Source organism: Streptopelia decaocto, assembly GCF_964273445.1.
Source record: "Streptopelia decaocto genome assembly, chromosome: 1".
NCBI lineage: Eukaryota > Metazoa > Chordata > Aves > Columbiformes > Columbidae > Streptopelia > Streptopelia decaocto.
Window position 1 is genome coordinate 62,270,853 of NC_138663.1, and position 20,305 is coordinate 62,291,157.

A 20,305-nucleotide genomic window follows, 5' to 3' on the forward strand; every position below is an offset into this window, starting at 1 on the left:
TGCCAGGAAGGAATTTCACTACAGCTGGAAAGAGCATGTGGAGAAGCAAAGGCAAAATGAACTTTGCCTGTCTCACACTCTTCTCTGCCAGATGCTAACCAAACACAAAGACTTTCAGAAGGAAACGCTCTTAGATATTCAGTATTTGCCCAGATCCATAAATGCCTTGTCCTAACTGAGAGTAAAATGTGTGGGGTTTAGATATTGTTTGTCTAAAGTTCTTTTATATATATATATATATAATCAATTCCCTTTAATTTCATTATTATATAATCCCATAAGAATAACTACCACAAATAGTGACGGCAGAATTTAAGAACTGGAGAGATGTTTGGGATATCAGAGTGACGTGTCTCCCATCACAAAGAAGGCTTTCAGAGCCATCAGGCCCCATGATGGCCTTGAAATTTGTGTGCAATAGTCTTGATGTACAGACATGGATGGCTGGAGGGCTCAAAGGTGTTATGCCAGGTAACACAATCCTGTGTCTATCCACCATGGCTTTCAGCCAGGATTGTGACCTGTTTATCCTCTGTTTCATTGTCCCATGCTCTATTCAGGGTTGTTCAGAGAAGTTGCATCATAAAACAGAGGAGCTGGTTTGGCCCCAGCTGGTCCTGGTGGCTGTTGTCCACCGTGGCTTCGGTTTAGTTGTGTTGGTGAGACTTGGGACACAATGAGAGAGAAACTCTAAATATAATAGCTCAGAGGCTTTTTAAGAGATGAACGTTTTATTTACTGGCTAACTGCTACTGCAAATAAATTTTGCAGTAAGCAAGTTAAGGTTAGTTATGTCTTTCTGTTAGGAAAATTGTAGCATGCTCCTTTGTCTTAAATTGATGGATTCTGAAATTCCTAATAAGCTTTGCTTCATTGAAAACCAACTCTGTGAAAGTAGCAACATGTAAGAGCAAAACAACCCTTCTTATTTTCCCTGTATGTGTGTTTAGAATCCTATCTCCAAACAACCTTAGAGAAAGTTTTTGTTGCTATTATTTTTCTTGTGTTAGTTCAGCATAGCCAACAGTAAAGGCCTTGTTTACATTAAACAAATGTGCAATGATGCAGCAAAATCAATTTAGTCACACTGATGTAAATCCCTCATACAGACGTAATGCCTGTGTGCAAAGTAGGGCATTTCTGAATATACACAATATTTAGAATAAAGGTAAAGAGAGAGATTCTGTTCTTCCCAGCTGATTCCTTAATGTGATGCATATAGATGCCTCTGAAAGATTAAGCCAAAAGAAAGTGACTTTCTGGTCAAAAATAGGGGTTCATTACAAGTACCATTGATTGTGAAGCAATATCATGACCTTTGGATTCCAAGTTGCAGTAGCTTTACAGATTAATACTTTAAAAAACACCCTTTACATTTCAACTGAGCATATTAGACCTTAAAATCAGCAAGAAAATAAATATGTGATTGCATAACTCCATTTTACAGTTACTTTTCAGAACAGAAGTGAAAATGAATGTATTTTTGTCCTGGGCTGTTCTTAGTAATTTAATGTGATCTGTTGTCAACAAGAGGAAAAACAACCTCTGACACTCAATAAGAATAAGAAGAGAACAAAATGTACCTTACTGTGGGTATTCAGCCAAAGATCTATGAGCAGAAAATGGCACAGCCTGTGAAGCCATTACTGAAAACCAGGTGGGGTCATCAAGTCAGGTGACAGTAGGAACGCCAGTAATGAGATGATGACCATTTTCCTCTCCAGAGGTTTGGAGATTTTTAAAAATTATTACTGCACCTTTAATTTTTGTTTTCTTAATAAAAATGCTTTAGAAAATTGTGAAGTTGTGGTAAAAGTTCTGGTAATTTGGTGAATGTCTTTGAGATGTTTTTGAGGAAAAAAAGGATTCCAAATACATCACATTGCAGTGTAACATTTATTTACCGTAGTAATAAATGAAAGACCAAAATCCAAACAAAACATTTTTATTGAAAACATAGTTTTTAATCAAATCCAGACTATGACTCAAAAGCTTTTCTTTATTAAGTATTTTAAAATAGGGAAAACTTTTTCCTAATCTGATTGGAAGCACATTCTGAAACCTGGTAATCTTCTGTTAAATGAAATTTTGATTCTCCTTACAGCTAAAGACTCACACTAGGGAAGTGAAAAAAGATGTTATATGGGGCTTCCTTTCCACGTGCATGCACTTACTGCCGTCACTACTGATAATGAAGGTGACTTCTAAAGCACCATTTTTTTCTTCTCTCATCCTCCTTAAAAATGAAAAAGAAGCTTAGTCCCTTTACATGAATGAAGTCAGGGCAGAATCTTATCCTGGTGGGTTACAGTCTCCCAATGGAACCAGGTGACTTGAGAAACACTGTTCTGTAGGTTCAAATTCTCTTTGGACCTTCCCAGAAACACACATTAACAGGAGTCTGCAAGGCTTCTTTTTTTCTTACAGCAGCGCTAACGCTAATAAGAGCACAAGCAGGAAACCCTCATCAGATAAAGAGATAAGGGCAAGGGAAGTGCTTAGGCAGGTAGGGAGCTAAGCACTCAATTATTACTGAATTTCAAATCCACAGGCACTACAGCTATAACCCCTACCTTATAATTCCTGAGATTACTGAGATTTATCAACAGAAGCTGTGGCCCCCACTGGATAATTCCCGATTTCCTTGAAATGAGTCTAATACCCAACAGAGTTACTTGTGCTGCTGCAGAAAGCTATTTCTGGCCTTTTACATGTCAGAAGGGAAACTGGATGTGACGGATCTGGAGCTGCCCTGTGATAATTTAGGAATATGGTCTGTTGGCCTGATTATCTGGGTGAATGTCTGAGTTTAACTCATCAGGGGCTGGCTTGCAACAGCATTCAAATTATCTCTGGGCTGGTCTGTACTTGCAAACCTGGGATGCCCCACGTCCATCGAGACTGCACAGCCAGAGAGCACAGGGACTTGGAAGGGGGAAGAGATCCAGTTTTGGACCACAGCAACTCTGCATGGGCAGTCCTACCATCCTGCTCATCCCTAGGAGAGCTGTGGCCTCCGAAGGTCCATTGGGGATTAGAGACGGGACCTATAACTGCTTGAAAACAAGCGGACAGAGCATTGTTAGGGGATGTTATCTGGGTTGTGTTCATGTTTAGCCTTGCTAATTGCACATGTTCATGGAATTTCCTGTGGAAGTGAAGGTTAACTCTAAAAAGCACATTTTTGAACAAAAAGGGGTTGTGAATACCACCGCCATTTTCAGCAGTTTTAATCTAATACTGGACATTCAGAATCAGCATGTTGCCTCTCTCCTTAGGCAAGCCCCTCTTCCATGAAAGGGGTCTTCACAGGATGACGCCAGGGTTAATTTACAAAAGCACAGTGACTTCTCTGAACATGAAACTAATGGGAAGCTCTGCATTGGTGGTGTTATTCCATAGTTCACAATGGAGGCACGTTGGGTGGAGCACTGGAAACATCACAGGGTGGCTGGCCCACTCCTGGGTGTTGGACCCAGCCTTATCTGTGGTGAGCTTCCAGCTGAGACCAAGCTGGGCAAGTGGATCTCTCCTTGATTATGCAAGAAGAATGCCAGTGGTTATAAGCCACATGCTGAAGAAATACTTAACTTGGGTAAGCATCATATATAATAGGACACAAAGGAGGTTTCTAAGAAACCATCCCTCAATTTGGAAGAAAAGATTTTTTGTGTGTGTGTGTGTCCATGTTGGGTGACTGAAGTATAGAAACCAGAAAGTTGAAAACCTGAGCCAGGCTTCTTTCACCCTCCCCTGGCTGAGAGGACAAGTAGATAGCTTACTATAGCTTTGTGGGTTCTTTACTGTGGAGTTCAAAAAGGCAGTCTACAAGCCTAAACCATACTCTGGATTAATTCCTAATTCGGCCATCATAGGTAGGGAGGCACTGTTTTCATTCACTGCTTACTCCAGCTGTTCTGGTATGTAAAGTTCTCCTTCTTCAGTGTTGCTGGAAAGGTTAATGTATTACATCTTCCCAACTGTAAATTTCTAATGCACTCATCTTGCCCCCAGTGAAAATCTTTTATATTTTATGGATTTCACTCAACAGCAAAACCAGTCATATATTGAGACATCCATTTCCTCAAAAGAAGCCAGACTAGAAAACACTGTATATTCTGGGGCAGACCCTCCCAGTGACTGCTTCATGGTGCTGCTAGTGGAGTCTGGCCAAAAAGCTACTATATCCACCCCTTGGATGATCACTGTGGCAAAAGCATTTTTTAATGATACAGATGGAGTGCTGACTGTCCTCTGCCACTTCCTTCATTGTTGCCAAATAAAAGATAAAACTGAGCTGTCTGGATCACACTGCAAGCCCCATGGCTTCATTTTGGCCTATTTTAAAAAAAAAAAAAAAAAAAAAAAAAAACAACCAAAAAGAACAAACTAAACAAAACCACAACTTTGGAAAGAGACTGTTGAGCGTCACATGGCTGTTGTAGGAGGAGGAAATGTACATTCCAATGTTTAGGGGTAATTCGGTAAGGGTTGCGTTTTGTAAGGCTGAGTGAATGACTACTAGAAAATCTAGAAATACAGGGAGGAGGCGAACTGAACCAGAGACAAAAGGAAGAAATCTGAGCCAACAAGTAAATTTTGAATGTGAGTAGCTCCTAAATATGAGTCCTCCACTGAGAAGTTCTACTAGGTAGTTGGCAGCCATTTCCTTCTGCAGCCGAAATTTCTGAGCAGTAACCTTTTGTGGACTATGTTCCAGAAATCTAGATTACAAATGGCAAAGGTCTAGACCGTGGTCACAAAGTGAACAACTAAACAGAAGGCAAAAAGCTGGAGGAATACAACTACTTCTGGAATTTGCTTTGATCGGGATGTCCAGAAGAAGCAGAGGATTTAGTAAAACCCACATCTTGTGAGCATAAGTAGCACAGTGAGCTTGTAAGCCCTTCTGTAAGCATGGAAAAGGGAAGAAGAGGTGAAGTAATCTCCGCTTCTGGTTGTTTCCTGCAGCCAGTCAACACAATTGACATGTGTTCTTAGCTGACTCTATCAGCTTGTCACCAGCTTCATTTTTCCTCCATTGCTTCGTCTCATCCCAATGAAACACTGGACAACTCAACAAGTCATCACCTGCTTTTGACGGGAACTAGACAAAACCAGCAGCTGTGTTTGGACTGAAGACAGTACAGCTCTTATTGCCCCATGCTGGGTTTCTCTACATGGCCTTTTACATGCAGCCCCACGCCACCTCTGCCTGGGGTCCGTGTTGACTGTGTTCCAAAAGCAGTGCACCCAGGGTGCGGCATAATGGGGTGCAGCATCTTTCATTAATTGCTTTCACATTTTGTATGCGTAATGCTGTTACACTTGAAAGGCTTTTCCTTCACCCTCTTGTCTTCCCACACCGCATGAATGGTTATCTTGGGATGGTTATTTCTGTCCCTCTCTAATGCTTTTTGCTCCTGTCCTGAGTAAAACTAATACGATGCCATCACTAACAGGAAGGAGAGCAGGGTTCTACATTTAAATTCAAATAATACAGATTTAAACATTTATTTTAAATCAGATGCTGTTCAGATGCCATGCAACTGCAGATTTTACAATACAGTTTGTGTTAGCTTTGCAAACATCCCAAGCAAACAAACTTTGCAGGAAACATAATCGTATCATTTTACTAATCTCTGAAATACTGGCTCATGAATATCATACTTTCCAACAAAGTGTCTGCTCAAATGCTTAGCAGGGTGATCTTCATACTGTTAGATAATCTCTATTTTCCTGTGTTGTCACCTATTGAAGAAACAGCTTATACTAGTTACAGAAACCATCTAGTTTGATGATCTCATGGCTTGTTATCATCCCTCACAAATACATTATTCATTCACTTTCCAATCATGTTTGCTATTAAAACTAATCAAACATATTTCAGTTATGACCTTCTTCCCAACAGACCCATTCTAACAGGATTTTTTATACTTTTCTGCCTTACAGAACCTGCACCATCATCCTTAGATTTAGTTCCTGAACCTGTTCGTCATTAACACATGCTCTTAGTGTGTTAGCTCCCATCACAAGGAATTGTTAGAACATCATCGTAGGGTGTTGCACAGCCAAGACAGTGTGTGGGGGATCAGAGAAAGAGAACAACGAGACTCTACCCTACCAGTTTTTGAGTCCAAGCAAAGGGAGAGAGGCAGCTGGGCTGGAAGGCAGCAGCTGTGCTTCAGGAAACTGCTCCTGGGGACGTTTTTTCCCCATGCTTTGGCAGGTCAAGAGTGGAGAAGGTATGGCTTGTCCCCTCAGTTGCTATTCTTAAGGGAATCACATTTATCTCTTAACAGTTCCTCATTGTAAAGCCAAATCTGCCTTGTGGGGTGTTTTTTTGTTTTGTTTCGCTTTGTTTTTTTTAATCTTCCCTTTGAAACAAGCCATAGTATTGTTCTCCTGTTGTCGTTGTAAATTATGGATGTGAGACATGCTGAATCACAACAATAGCCATGTATGCAGTTGTTCTATGCGCTGAAGAAATGCATCTTTTGTCATGTATGGCTTTTTATACTCCTATTTATTATGGGTCTGATGCTAGGGTTTGATGGGATTGCAAGGAAGCAGGAAGCGTGCTGACCGCCCTGGGATTTTAAGTGCAGAGCCATCTGGAATACTCTGAGGAGGCTGGATCGGTTTACAATGGCCTGTGACCAATGAGTAAGCTGTGTGTCATGTCTGCGAGCACACTTGGGTTGAAGCATTTGATTCAATAAAGTGTTGGGTCCAAACCAGAATTGCACTTTTCTATCTTTTAAAAAATTTTACCAGTCACCAGTTAGCTTCAGTCAGGTAACATGCCTGCGCGTAGTAGTGTAGTTGTGATCCTCCAAACCAAATTTGGGCCAGAATTTACAGACATACATGAAGTGGGGAAGAAGGGCAACTTAACAACCTCTCAAAAGAGGGAAAGCCTCTAACCCAGCCAGTGCCAGGCTGCCCACACACCACTGGCCAGGCCTTCTATCCAGATGAAGCTGGTGGGGGGTTTGAAGGGCAAGCTGTATGAGGAGCGGCTGAAGTCACTGGGTTTGTTCAGCCTGGAGGAGACTGAGGGGAGACCTCATGGTGGCTACAGCTTCCTCACAAGGGGAGGAGGAGGGACAGGTGCTGATCTCTTCTCTTTGATGACCAATGACAGAACCTAAGGGAATGGCAGGAAGATGTCCCAGGGGAGGTTTAGGTTGAACATTAAGAAAAGGTTCTTCCCCCAGAGGGTGGTGGAGCACTGGAACAGGTTCCCCAGGGAGGTGTCACAGCCCCAAGCCTAAGAGTGTTCAAGAAGAGACTGAACAAGCCCTCAGACACATGGTGTGAACTGTGGGGTTGTCCTGCGCAGGGACAGGAGTTGGACTCAATGATCCTTGTGGGTCCTTTCCAACTCAGGATATTCTATGATCCAGACAAGAGGGTGGCCATTTGGGCACAGGCTGAGAGCACCACGAGCTCCAGTGGGGCTGGTAGGAAGCCTTTAGGCAGAGCGTGGGTTGTGGAAGCCCAGGACCTCGAGAAGCAGTGGGTGTGCGCAGTGGCTGACAGATGCCCCTGAGCACCCCAGTGCGGCCGCGGGGGGGCAGCGGCGGGAACAGCCCCGCCAACCGCCTGGGGGGAGGGCGGGGAGAGGGGGCGGGGCTTCCAGGGGCGGGGCCTATCGGGGCGGGGCTTCCGTCCGCGGTCGGGCTGCCTGCTGGGGGGAGCGGGAGAAGCTCTGGTCGCACGTAGGCGGTGGGCGGGGCGTGGCCCCGAAAGGGGTGTGGCGAGGCGGGCTGGGGCGGGGCGCCGGGGCCGGGGAGGCAGGCGGGGCGGGCGGCGCGGCGGGGGGAAGGGCGGGGCGCAGCGTGGCGAGGGGCGTGGCGCGGGCGGCCGTTGGCCCTGTGGCGCGGTGGGGCAGCCTCCTTCCGGGGCAGGCACACAAACACCGCGGGCCGCGAGGGGCGGGGGTCGGCGCGGCGGCGGTGGCGGCGCGGGCGGGAAGCGGCGGGGGCAGCGGGGCTGCCCCGCCTCCTTTCGACGCTGCGGTCGGCGGCCGGCGCAGGACAATGGAAGAGGCGGCAGCGACGGTAGCAGCGGTCGCGGCGGCAGGGGGGCCTTGCCCGACGGATCGAACGGGGGCGCCCTGCCCGACGGATCGAACGGGGGCGGCGGGGCTGAGCGGGGAGAATGAGGCCGAGAGCCGACAGGGCCCGGCGGAGCGCGGCGGAGAGGTGGCCCCGCTCAACCTGTTGGACACTTGCGGCGTGTGCGGGCAGCCCATCCAGAGCCGGCGGCCCAAGCTGCTGCCCTGCCTGCACACGGTCTGCCTGCGCTGCCTGCCGCGGCCCGAGCGCTACCTCATGCTGCCCCCCGTCGCACCCGCCTCGGCCGCCGGCACCCCCAGGGAACCGCAGCCGCCGGCGCCCCCCTCAGTGCCCGTCTCTTCGCCGTCTACGCTGAACTGCACGCCCGGTAAGTGGCCCTCCTGCCGCCGACCCCTTCCCTCCGCCTGGCCGCCGTGCTTGGGACTGCAGCCCTCTCCACCCCGCGCCCCCCTCCCCTGTCCCCTCGGAGGCTTGTGTGTCGCGATAGACGTAGGGGGCGGGGAGCTGTCGCGATGGGGAAGCCGCGGGTGCCGTGGGCGGAGTGCAGGTGCCGGGCTGCCGGGGGTACGCGGACCCGTCGGGGCGGGCTGTGCTCGCCGCTCGCCAGCGCCGAAGCTGGTGAGGGGGTTCTGGTTTGGTTTTGTGTGTGTGGTTATTTTGTTTATTTATTTATTTATTTTTAAATTTCCCACCTCGGAAGGGAAGGCAGTAATTTAGTTTGCCAAGACCTCTCAGTGTGGAGGGAGAGGAGCAACGGGAGCCGTCCCCCTTCTCCCCCCACCTCCGCCTCGAGTGGCCTTGGGTTCGGGGCCCGCGGCCGGATGGGACGGTGGGCGCCGGGCCGATTTTTGCGCCCAGGAGGGTTTGCTGTTGCCTCTTGCCGCGGAAAACCTTAACGCGGGGTGTTATGAAGGCAGAAAAACGTAGCGAGGAAAGAGACTTTTTTTTTTTTGGGTGATGTTTCCAGGCTGCAGTTTGGAGCTCACCTGGAGGGAAGCCCTGCAGGTGTCATCCATCGTCTATACACGGCGCTGTGCCGGGACGGTAACAACTGTGGACAAGCAATAACACTTGTCCATGTGACAGGCAGCCAGCGTGGGCCCTGTAATGCATTAACGTGAAACTTTAATTGCCGCGCTGGACTGGGAATGCGGCGAGGAAGTTTTGCTAAGCGCCTATATTGACATAGTAGCTCCTCTCAATGCTGCAGAAGATGTGCAATGAACTCCAACAATGTGAAAGTACTTTCCTAATGTTTTTCTTTTTTTTTCCTAGCACTCTTATGTCTAGTATGTCTAAGGTCACTTAATTTTGTTAAAGGCAACTTCATCTTAGGAAAAGGTGCAAACAAGCATTGTCTAGTGGAAACAGTTGAAGATCCTGCAGAATCTTGAATAGGAAAGAGGAAGTGTGATGGAAATGGAGCCTCTCTATAGGCATTACTGGAGGTTCTGTTTATTGGGCTGTGTAGTGGGGGCTCAAGTGAAAAATTCTATGTGAAGAGGTGGGTAACTCCAGATTGACCATTCTTAAGCAAATATTGGCTGTTTTCCTTTAAATGCATTTAGGAAACCTTTACCATCCTGCCAGCAGTTCTGACCAGAAAGATTACAACTTGAACATGCAAATGTTTGCAGCAATTTGTAAAGGAACACCCTCTTGAGAGAAAGGTGTATTTGGGACAAGTGAAGAGGCGGCCTTGCTTCACAATATCTGACAAACTCCTGAGTATGTTATTAACAGGATATATGGAGCCACTTCATCTACATGGATGTCTCTTAGTGTATTCATTTAGTCTTTAATTTTAGCATGTAATTTATGTAATAGTCAGACTGCCTAGTCAGAAGGTCCAGAATGGGAAAATCTGTGAAACCCAAAGCCAGTATATTTAAGACTAGTTAATCCAGGAGATGTTATTGGTCGTATGTCCACAGGTAGAACTGTGAAGTTCTGTGTGGGAGGAACAGATGAGGCACAAACCTTAGTGTAAAGAATTGCAGGACAAGATACTGGGGAATGAGAAAGGGGTCAGAGATGCAGCTAGCTCAGGGGTTGCAGCTTAGGCTAAGAGGCAATGTAGTCATCGTCTTATGGGTTTTGAGGTCACGAACAGCATAGCTCAATTCCCAGTTGTTTTGTTTAAATATAGCAGAAACAGGCGTCTGTAGTTGAGTATGAAATGAGATGCATTATAAGAATGAGAAGACAAGTGCTATTCAAACATCTGCTTGAGAGGACAATTGATAGATGAAATAATGAATTGTATCAACAGTAAACTTGTAGCTCTATTCCCTGCTTTTGACTATGTGAGTTGGTTCTGTAGGAATGAGTTGCACAGTCTGTATTCCTCCTCATTCTACAAATCTACAGACATTATTTTTACCCTGTCGACTCTTCTTTCACGTTATTTTCATGCTTCCACGCTACCATTCATTGTCCAATAGGAAGAAGAAACTTGTAGATATCTCACTGTCTCCTTGACACATTCTTTGTCTTTTCATTGTTTTGGCCAATTAAAATGACAGTGGCTGTATACTAGCTACCTAAGGCCTAACTTGATATGCATAGGCTGCTCTCTGTTTTCCAACTGATATAAAATGTTGTAAACTTAAGTTAGGATTGCAAAAAAAAAAAGTGTCAGTGTCTAAAGCTGATCATATTAAGGAAAGATGTTATGGTTGGAGGAGTTCCTAAATTCCCAAAAGATGAAAAGAAGGACAAAACAGTGCAAATCTGTCACCTCTTCTGGTAGTATGTTTTGCAAAATGTTTGAGGAGTGACCTGAAGAAATAATCTGAAGAGTATAAGCTTATAAAGTTGGATAGTAAATGCCTCTCATGATGTAAATTATGAGATTACTGTGACTAAATTGAAGAAATAAACAGCAAGGAAGCTATTTGTGCTGGAATGAATGCTCTTGGTAAGGAACACAAGGGAATTACAAACTATGAAAAGCTCCTGAAAGATAAGCAGACAGACTGCTGGTGCACATGTGCTGAGTAGAAACACGATGCACAAAAAAGAAGCCTGAAGAAAGATTGGTAGAAGGGAGTCTGTTTTGAACAAAGGAGGGGATGTGATTTGAAAAGTGCTTCGCTGAGCCAGCCTTGAGATGGGAGTGTTGTGCTAGTATCCAGATTAGTTGAGAAGCAGGTAGCTAAAGAGGAACCGAGTTTCAAGTATAATCTGGATATGCTCTTTGTCTTTAGGAAACTGTTTCCAAGCAGAAACAGTCCTTGGCTTTGCTAGAACAACACGTGCATTCAACTTCATCACATAGACAAGTTTACTTGGGAGGATGTTGGCTCTCGTTCTGTAAAGGTACTAACAACTAGTGCTATGGAATACAAAAACAAAAAAAAAAACCAATAACAAAAACAAAACAAACAAATATAACCTCCAAACTTTCAAGCTTAAGGATGTAGAGTGAGTTAAGAATTTTGGTGTTGCTCACTTGAATACAAGGTTCAGCACTGGTAATGGCAGAGACAGGTGTCAAGACATGTAAAGGACTTTCCTGTGGTGGATGTTAATCAGTATTCCTACTGCAAAGGTAGACTGGTGGCAAGGCATATCAAGTTGGGCTTAGCTAACTAGCTAAGCTAGTATACAGGCATTGTCATTTTAACTGGCCAAAACAATGCCAACATACTCCATCCTGCTATGTGCATTCAATTTTGAAATTATTTATATAGAAAAGAAAACCTGGATTTCCTGGTATCTGTACCATTCCTGAGGTTTAAGGTGTTGCAGAATCAGCTGTGTCTCAGACTTCAATGGTTTTAGCACTGGAGAACTCACTACTTGTTTTCTAGATGTTCAATGGCAACTTATTTGATGTAGGTGATATTTTTGTTGTTGCATTGCCAAAAAATGGGTTACCAGACACAGAACATTATGAACTGTGGGGTATGCTGCAATAATTGTTCTGTAAATGTGAGCTTGTGGCTTGTGAGCAAGTGTCTACAGATGCTGGTGCTAAGTATCTTGGCTAACTTCATGTGTTCTCCTTTTTGTTTCTCAAATGGCCATTCTTTAGTGTTTGATTGTGTGAGTTGTAACTGGTGTATGCAAGAAGGCTGTTATTAGAAATCCACCATTCACACAAATTTTGTGCTGGGTGGTGTTTCAATGACTAGTTGAGTAGTAGCCTATTTTTAATTAAAGGACAGTGTTTGTAATTTGGGGAATATAAGGACATCATAATACTTTTGTGGAATTTTTAAATGTAAAAGAGATACATGAATACTGCAGAGTTATAGATTGAGATTCTATTCCTTTCCAAAACTGCTTAAGTTGCAGATATCCTTGTTTGTTTGTCATCAGTCTGTACATGAAATAGTTTGGGAACTGGTGTGGGGAAAAACTTGTGAATCGAAATGTGTAGCATAGTTTTATGCAGGTATCATGATGAAATTGTGCTAGTGTCAACACAGAAATAATAGAGGAAACATGATTTTTCTGTGTTTTATCTGTAGACAGGCCTACCAGCAAACAAATATGTATGAAGCTGCTAGAAGCATGTAATATTTGGACACTCCCTGGGTATAAATTCTTGGGGATTGTCCAGACTAACAACTCAAATATGTTTGATACTTGCTGTTAATTAAGGAATAAATACTTCAGAGTTACTAAACAAGGATTTCAGTGATGTTCATGTTTAATGTTTCATATTTCACTTATTAATGTCCAGAAATATTTGTTGACTAATGCAATTTGGAGGTTTGTAAGGTATGGAATGAAAACCTAACCCTTGATATCCTCTGCTGCTTTATGTCCCACAGTTAGTCCTTATCCAGATAGCTTTAAGCTCTTTCAGATTCTCTTCTGATCTTGATATCTGGACTTTCCAATGTCATCACTTCATTTGACCTTGAAAATACAGCTTTTAAAATTAACTTAAATTTTTCTTATTGCTCTGTATGTAACATTATTTTGCTCTCAGTTTGATAATGATTAGGATCCTTATTAGTTAGTTTGAAGGATATAATAGCTTCATTAGAGCTTTATGTTGAAGACAAATTTTTCTTCCAGGTCTCAGTAGTCTAAGACGACTTCAGTTGTTTGTTTTTTTTAAATTTGCTTGTTACATATAATTATTTCCATTTCATCTTTGCCACTTGCTTAAAGTGAATTTTGTCCATCTTTGCTGTTACAAGGAGTCCATATTTTATTCGTGTGGGTATACACTCATACTTGAAAATACATGGTTGCATCTATCCATCCTTTCACAAGTCTTAGTTCTTGATGGCACCACAGCAGAAATGAATTATCTAACCTGTAACAAACTTAAGGAGATGTAGGAGTGCTGATATTTGAAAATAATATATGTTATAGGAATATGTATAGGAAAGAGATGCCTACTTTTCATACTGTTTGATGTGTGCTTACTTTGAATTGAAAACTCGGGAGCCTCAGATACTGCATATATGAAAAGCATTTAGCATTGTTACAGGTAAAATATAATATTATTGTTTTAATAGCCTGTAATGGACAAACCTATTGGATAAGAAGTAATGAAAATAGTAAAAACTTAAAATATTAATCAGTAAACTATCTAGAAAAGGTTTTTATTTTTCTAATTATAATGCCCTTCTTTTAGAAAAAAGGTATGGTCTCAAGATAAGTGATGGGATATGATACAAACTGTCAAGTGTAATTTGATGTAGAGGATATATTTGCCAAAGACTCCTGAATTCTTTTCTACCAGGAATTCCACACAAAAAATCTGTTAGATACACCTATACAGCCTTTATTGAGGTGGATAACTACATGATGCTGAAAGAAGTTTTAATCACACTTGTTCCAGTATCTGATTAATATAAGCATATAATATATGCTTATTATGTTACTTATGTCCACAGAATAGTATTTTCAGGGCAAGTTAGATGCTTTTACATTCTTGCTTCCTTCACTGATAGGAAGTGGGAGATTGAAAAGCTGAAGCTATCAGACATCAGATGAGTGTTAAACCAACTGCAGTGATTTAGTCAAGCTCATTTGAATTAAAAGCCTTTTACAAGTTAGGCTGTACAAGTTATCACAATAGCTGAACTTTTTTTAATGGACATTTAAATCCTCAGAGGCCAACCTAGCTCTGTTCCCATCCAAAATCAGCTTGTAATATCTCTGGTAAGCAATTAGTACTTTTACTAACAGAAAAGAATCCTAGATCATAAGGTAACAGGAGAGGAAAAACATATTAAAGTGTCAGAGGACTAATATTTTAAAGTGTCAGATGTGTATCTAGTTAGAAGTGTACTGGGTTGTTTTAATGTGTATCATAGAGATATATCTTAAGAAAATTATTTGCCTGAAGAACAAAGGAAAAATGATAGCACGTATGTTAATTAAGAGGCAAGTTGAGGAATGGGTGTGTGCTTCATGGGAAGTGTGCTGAAGAGCTGGTAGGCCGCACAGCAGGCTTTGAGGGTGGCCTGCTGACTTACAGGCCTACTATAAAGTGGCCGTGTTCATTCAGCTTTGCCCAGTTTTTTAAATTTAACAAAGGAGTTTTGTTGAAACTCTTGATTCTGAATGTGGTGGTGTTAAAGAAGCTGATCTCTTGTGCAGGAAATGCTTTTCTGCCAGTTTGTGCTAAGTTGCTGTAGTTGGAATTTCCATATTATTTAGTGGAATTTCTCAGTAACTGTGAACTTGTGTAGCTGGTATTTTGCCCTTCATGTCTAATCTAAAAAACAAGACAGGGGAAAACCAGAAAGAATTTTAAGTGAAGTTTAATGTGACTGCATTTCAGTATGAATAATGGACCGCTTATGAAAAATCTGTTATGTCTGAAATTGGAAATTTAGAGTTTAAAAATATTTTTTGCAAGAAGATTAAATACTTTAATGCGGTAATTTTCACTGCTTTCCTAACAATAATATGCTGGTCAGGCAGGGTACTTCAGGTGAATATGGCCCTGTAGCTTGCATTGTGGACCTATGTAGATGATCTGGCTGAACTGTGAATAGTAGCAAAATATCCCACTGGACTTAAACTGTTACAACAGATAAGAGATATTAATGATAGTGTTTTATTTGTCTAATTTAAAGGTCAGAGAAAAGATTGTTTTAATAGAAAAACTTCATGATGCTGGTAATTTTTATTACCAATTAGGTAGCTATGGAGTAATTTACTGTTTAAACTATATACTGGCAGCTCAAATGTGCTTTGAAGACCTCAGTGTCATAGTTGAGCTGACTAAATATCTACTTCTTTGTTTCTGGTGGCCAGAGAGAATATATAAAACATAAATGTTTACCATCAAAGAAAGCATGAAACAGTTGTTTGAGGTAAATAAGAAAATTACACCATTCTTGACAAGAAACAGTCTTGTAAAGTCAGGTATGAAACCAAAGGTTGAGCAAAAGAATGTTCTTAATTACTTGATACTGTCTCTCCAGTGCTTCAAGTATATGCTTATTTGAAGCTTTTTATGTGGGAGAAAATGGTGTGTTACCTTGCATACATTACTAACTTATGATGGAGGACTGATGTTAAACTTTCTAGTTAGTTTTCAGGCTTATCAGTGGTCTATGGAAAAAGGCAAGACAGTAAGCAAGGTTCAGCTGCTTGAATTGCATTCAGAGGTTTTGAGGACCCTTGTTTCTAACATGGATTTGGGTCACAGGCACATTCTCATTTAAAAAAAATCTGTGACTCCAGTGCTAAGCCCTGCACAAGTGGAAAGTACATGAGCAAGAGAACTGAACCACTTGCTTTCTGACTGTAGAAAGATTCTTGCTTCTGATTAATAAGTGAGTTGCCACAGGCAGCTTTTTTTTTTTTAATGGTGAGTTCCCCTTTGTGCTGTAGTCTCTCAGGTGAATATTTTGCATTTGAATAAAACAAGACTGTAGCTGAAATACCCTTTGAACTAAAATGATTACCTAATTTGAAAAGTGCCTGTATATTTTCCCAGTGAGCTGACACATCTGTCTGTACTGTACATAGTAAAAAGGAAACGGGACTATTTTTACATAAGCCTTGACTTGGAAAACCCCGTGTATTTTCTAGGATGCCTACTTGAGATCAGGAAGCATGTAATAAACTTAAAGTTCCCTTAATTTGCTTCTTTCCTTTCTAGGCATCTGCTGCACAGTCACAACATGGTTAAGGATGTGTGGAGTTGAAGTTCGTTGAACTAACACTGTAAGCCAGCCTAACAGAAGATGATGTTAGGCTTAGGCAGCTGCTGAACTTGCTATGTCAGGATACTTCTAACACTGTTGCTGGTTCAGGGAGGGAATGCTGACAGCTGTGCAGGGAATGAGTAGGTGGGAAGAAAGAGAGGCAGAGAGCTGCAGCAATCTGCTGGGGCTAGAGAATAAGGCATTTTCAAGTGGGTGCAAGGTACAGACTGGGAGACAGTCCTCTATCTTTTTCTTAGAAATGGTCTTATAGCTTGGACCAAATACAATTTAGAAGCAAAGCCACAGTTTATGGTACCTCATATTTCTTCTAGATTATTATCACTGCTGTTTAAACTCAACGGGGCCAAAATAATCATTCTAGAAGCTGTTTTGGCAAAATAAAGAAGACTTTACGGGCATCCCAAAGGGATTGAACTGACAGTCCTCTTCTCTCCATTCCACTCTTTGTGCAAGAGCTGTAGTCTGGGTTCTTTAGGAAGCTAAATGCTAATCTGGCATCCTTTTAAAGTCCATTTAGCACCAGTATTATTGTATTGTGTTCCAATCTGATTGTATTTATTGTGTGAAGCTTTTTTCTTTTCCCTGCTCCCAGTTCCATTGGGGTGAGATCAGATTTAATAAGGTTTTCTTTGGCTGCCTTTTGACTGATTTAAATTATTGAGAATATAGTGTAGGTGCTATGAGCTGCAGGATGCCTGACATCAGACCTTCGCTAGAATAGCTCTTGTTCTGCCTCAAAGTTGTGGTTGGTTGTTTTCTTTTTCATTTGACAGTATGCCAGCCAAGTAAGTTAAGAAGCACATGGTTGAACCCTTGTGAATATTCCTTAAAAATAAAGCAGGAATTGAAGTGTAATCCTATTTCATTTCCGAACTAGTATTGGAGGTAATATTTCCAGAACTTTATTATTTAAACTAGTATATTATCAGTTCTTTCAGGTAGTATAGCACAACAAGGTGGAAATAGATGAAACTACTCTAAAGGATGGGTAAATGGCACTTCTGAAGAGCCGTTTTGGTCAAAGATTCATTTCCCTAAGCTTCATTCTTAGTATGGAGAGAGTCATGTTGGGAAAGTGCCTTTGAAGGAGTTCTTCTCTGGTTTTGGAAGAATGAGGGAAACCATAGGAAGACTTGATTTCTTCAGTGAATGTGGATGTTCACATCAACCAAATGGGTCTGGCTCCCTGTTCAAGTTGTCTACAGCAAGAGAAGATATCAAGAGAGATTAATGGGAACACAGCTAGCATCACTGTTGTTCTTACTTGATCAGTTAGCGCATTCTTTCAACCCAGAGAAATATGTTTTATTAGTTACATTCAGTAATTTTTATATTAATGCAATGTCAGAAGGAAAAATGCTGCATCTTAATGCTGGTTCTTGGAGGCTGTGTAGTCTGTGGCTCCCACAATACACATATTGCTCCAGCTTTGTAGTCTTAAAGTTATATGGGAACAGGAAAAAGCTGGTTGCCTTCCTTTTTGAATCCTTACAGCAGTGCTGTGAGGGTACTGTGCACATATAAGAGAGGAATATAAAGTGAGTTGGCTTTTTATTCCCGTACATCTACACCCAAAAGTGCAATGCTTGTAACTTGCAGATAACTTGGAGGATATTTTCCTCTTTAATTACTGGTTTTATTGGAGGGATTCTTGCAAATGAATTGGATGTCAAAAACTTTATAATTGATGTAGTTATTGGAAAGCAGTGGATGTTTTTAAGTTATGATTCATCTGACCAAGTGTAGACATCTGCTTTTAGGATGAGACCACTCATGACCTAACTTTATTGCCTGGGTCTGCATTGACTATGAAGGGAGCTTTGTGTAAATCAACACTTAAATTAACCCTACTGAAGATATTGAAGTTTGGCAACACAACAAAGAAACTTTATCCATCTTTCAAGTGGAAAGTTTAACTTTATGGAGTTACTTTGGCATAACAAATCAGTATTATTTCTGTGCTGCCATTAAGAGTTACTTTTTCTTACATGCAAAAATTTTGCACGTGACAAGCTGTAATATTAAACAGCTTTAGAATGTAACAAGTAGTCAGAATAGACTGGAATTTGGAATCTTGGTGGTGTTTTGCTCAAATAAATTAAATGTCCTGAATATTTTTTTTATTCTGATAATAATGCCTTGCACAGCACTCAGACATATCTGATGGAAACTGCAGGAAATAAAAAGTGTCTTTCTTTTTTTGCCTTACTGACTACACTTATTGGAGTGGGAATTTTCATCAAATATTGTTTGTGTCTTTCATTGTCTCTGTCCCTGTCAACAGCAAGCCTTAAAAAAAAATCTAGAAATCCTGAAAATATTACCAGGTTAATAATGAAAGACTTAATTTCAGCATAGATAAAAATATACCTTCATAAATATTCAGAATTTATTGATAAATACATATTAAATTCTTTCTTACTGCTGGGGATCTAGGTTCTGGGTGTTGTACTTCTGGAATGTGCTATTATAGTTATTGAAGAGGCAAGAATTAGAAAAATATTTTTTTTTTTTTCTTTAGTATCAGTCTGCCCTTTTTCTCTACTCCCTCACCAAACAAAATGACCTAAACAAAGGCAGAACCTTTTATTCTAAATTGGCAAATTATTTCTATGTACTTTTGAACATCTGTTCCCTGTATATACAATTTACGGAGAAAGTTGGTGGAGTCTTCCATTGTATTTGTTACATCCTTGTAATCTATATTTTGAGATAGTTTGAAGGAACATAGTAGAGGTATTGATGACTTCTGAACTCTGTCCTCGAGGAGAACTTCAGAATAGATATGTATATAGCAGAATACAGATGAATGCAGCAAACACTGCAGTTAACAAGTTGATTGCTCTGAATATTGAAACTGAAGTGATTTGAACCTATTTTTTTTATTTGGAGCTACAGACAGCAGTTTGTTTGGGTACTACATAAGAAATGTTCTGTGTGCCTCACTTGTATTTTCCACCAGGAATTCAAAGTCACAATAGCAAAGTTATGTGGTACAGAGTAGACAGGTAAGTTGGGATGCACCTGTCCAAGCTGGAATATATTCTGCCACTTTGGAATGTCTGGGATGCCTGTGACATTCCAAAAAGGGCTGGCAGATGTGCTGCACAATCCACAGGAGACCTGTTTCCTTCTGGCATAGCATTTGGGATCCAGGCAAGATCTCCTCTTCAAATTAGGTCTGTTTGGTGAGGCACCTGAGTTGCTCCCCTGAGGGTTGTGGCTTGGAAAATGAGGGCCAAGAGGAGAGTTTCCCAAGTCCTGATAGGTAGTTTCCGGTGATGGAGCAGTGATCATATTGAGAATGGGAGGAGACTTGTGAGAGAACAGATTGCAAGGGTGCAACTGAGCAATCAAAGGAGAGAGGGCAGAACATGATCTGGCCCAAGGCCTTGAATAGCATTAGCGTTCCTGTTTTGGATGACATTTCTCCTGAAATGCTCTAAAGCCCATTACCTACTGTTCTTGCTACTGCTTCCAACATGATTCCCCTAATGTGGTCTGCAAAATGTGATTTCAGTAGAATATATTAACTTAGACAGCATTAAACCCACTTTAAAAATGTTAGCAACTTGAAAAATACTAGGCTGCTCAAAATGCAAGAATATCACTGAATCTTAAAAATCCTTGCATCTTGTATGCTTGAATTCACTACGTCTATGTTGGAAATACTTGACAATCTTGGGACTTGAAAGAATATATTTTAATTTTGATGACAGAAATGCTCATCACAGTCAGCAGTGACAATTGGCATAATTGTTGGCAGCTTCTGCATTGTCACTTAAGCGTGTTCATTGCAAGGTAGTGGGGTTTTTTTATTCATAATCTTGTACTTAAATATTATCTTTCCCACAATAACAGTATATCCCTTTATTACCATTATGACACTATGTATAATTGTGTTGTTGAAGGAAATGCATTGGATGGTGGTGGATGGGAACATAAAACTCTCCCTTCAGGATTGCTTGAGGTATTCAGAAGTGGCTGGAGAGTCAACCCTCCCAAAATTTACGATTTATGAAATCTAATAGGCGATATTTGAAGTGTTTGAAGATTGGGCACGTT

At 41.6% G+C, this 20,305-nt stretch overlaps 1 protein-coding gene across 1 annotated transcript in view; it reads left to right on the forward strand.

Annotated features, from left to right (window-relative positions):
• The first annotated feature begins 7,940 nt into the window (after positions 1-7,940).
• Positions 7,941-20,305, forward strand: part of TRIM24 (tripartite motif containing 24) — a 63,866-nt gene continuing 51,501 nt past the window's right edge. The window contains exon 1 of the mRNA XM_082042977.1: positions 7,941-8,451. Coding sequence (XP_081899103.1) covers positions 8,046-8,451 — 406 coding nt within the window. The 5' untranslated portion in view covers positions 7,941-8,045. The remainder of the gene's footprint in view (positions 8,452-20,305) is intronic.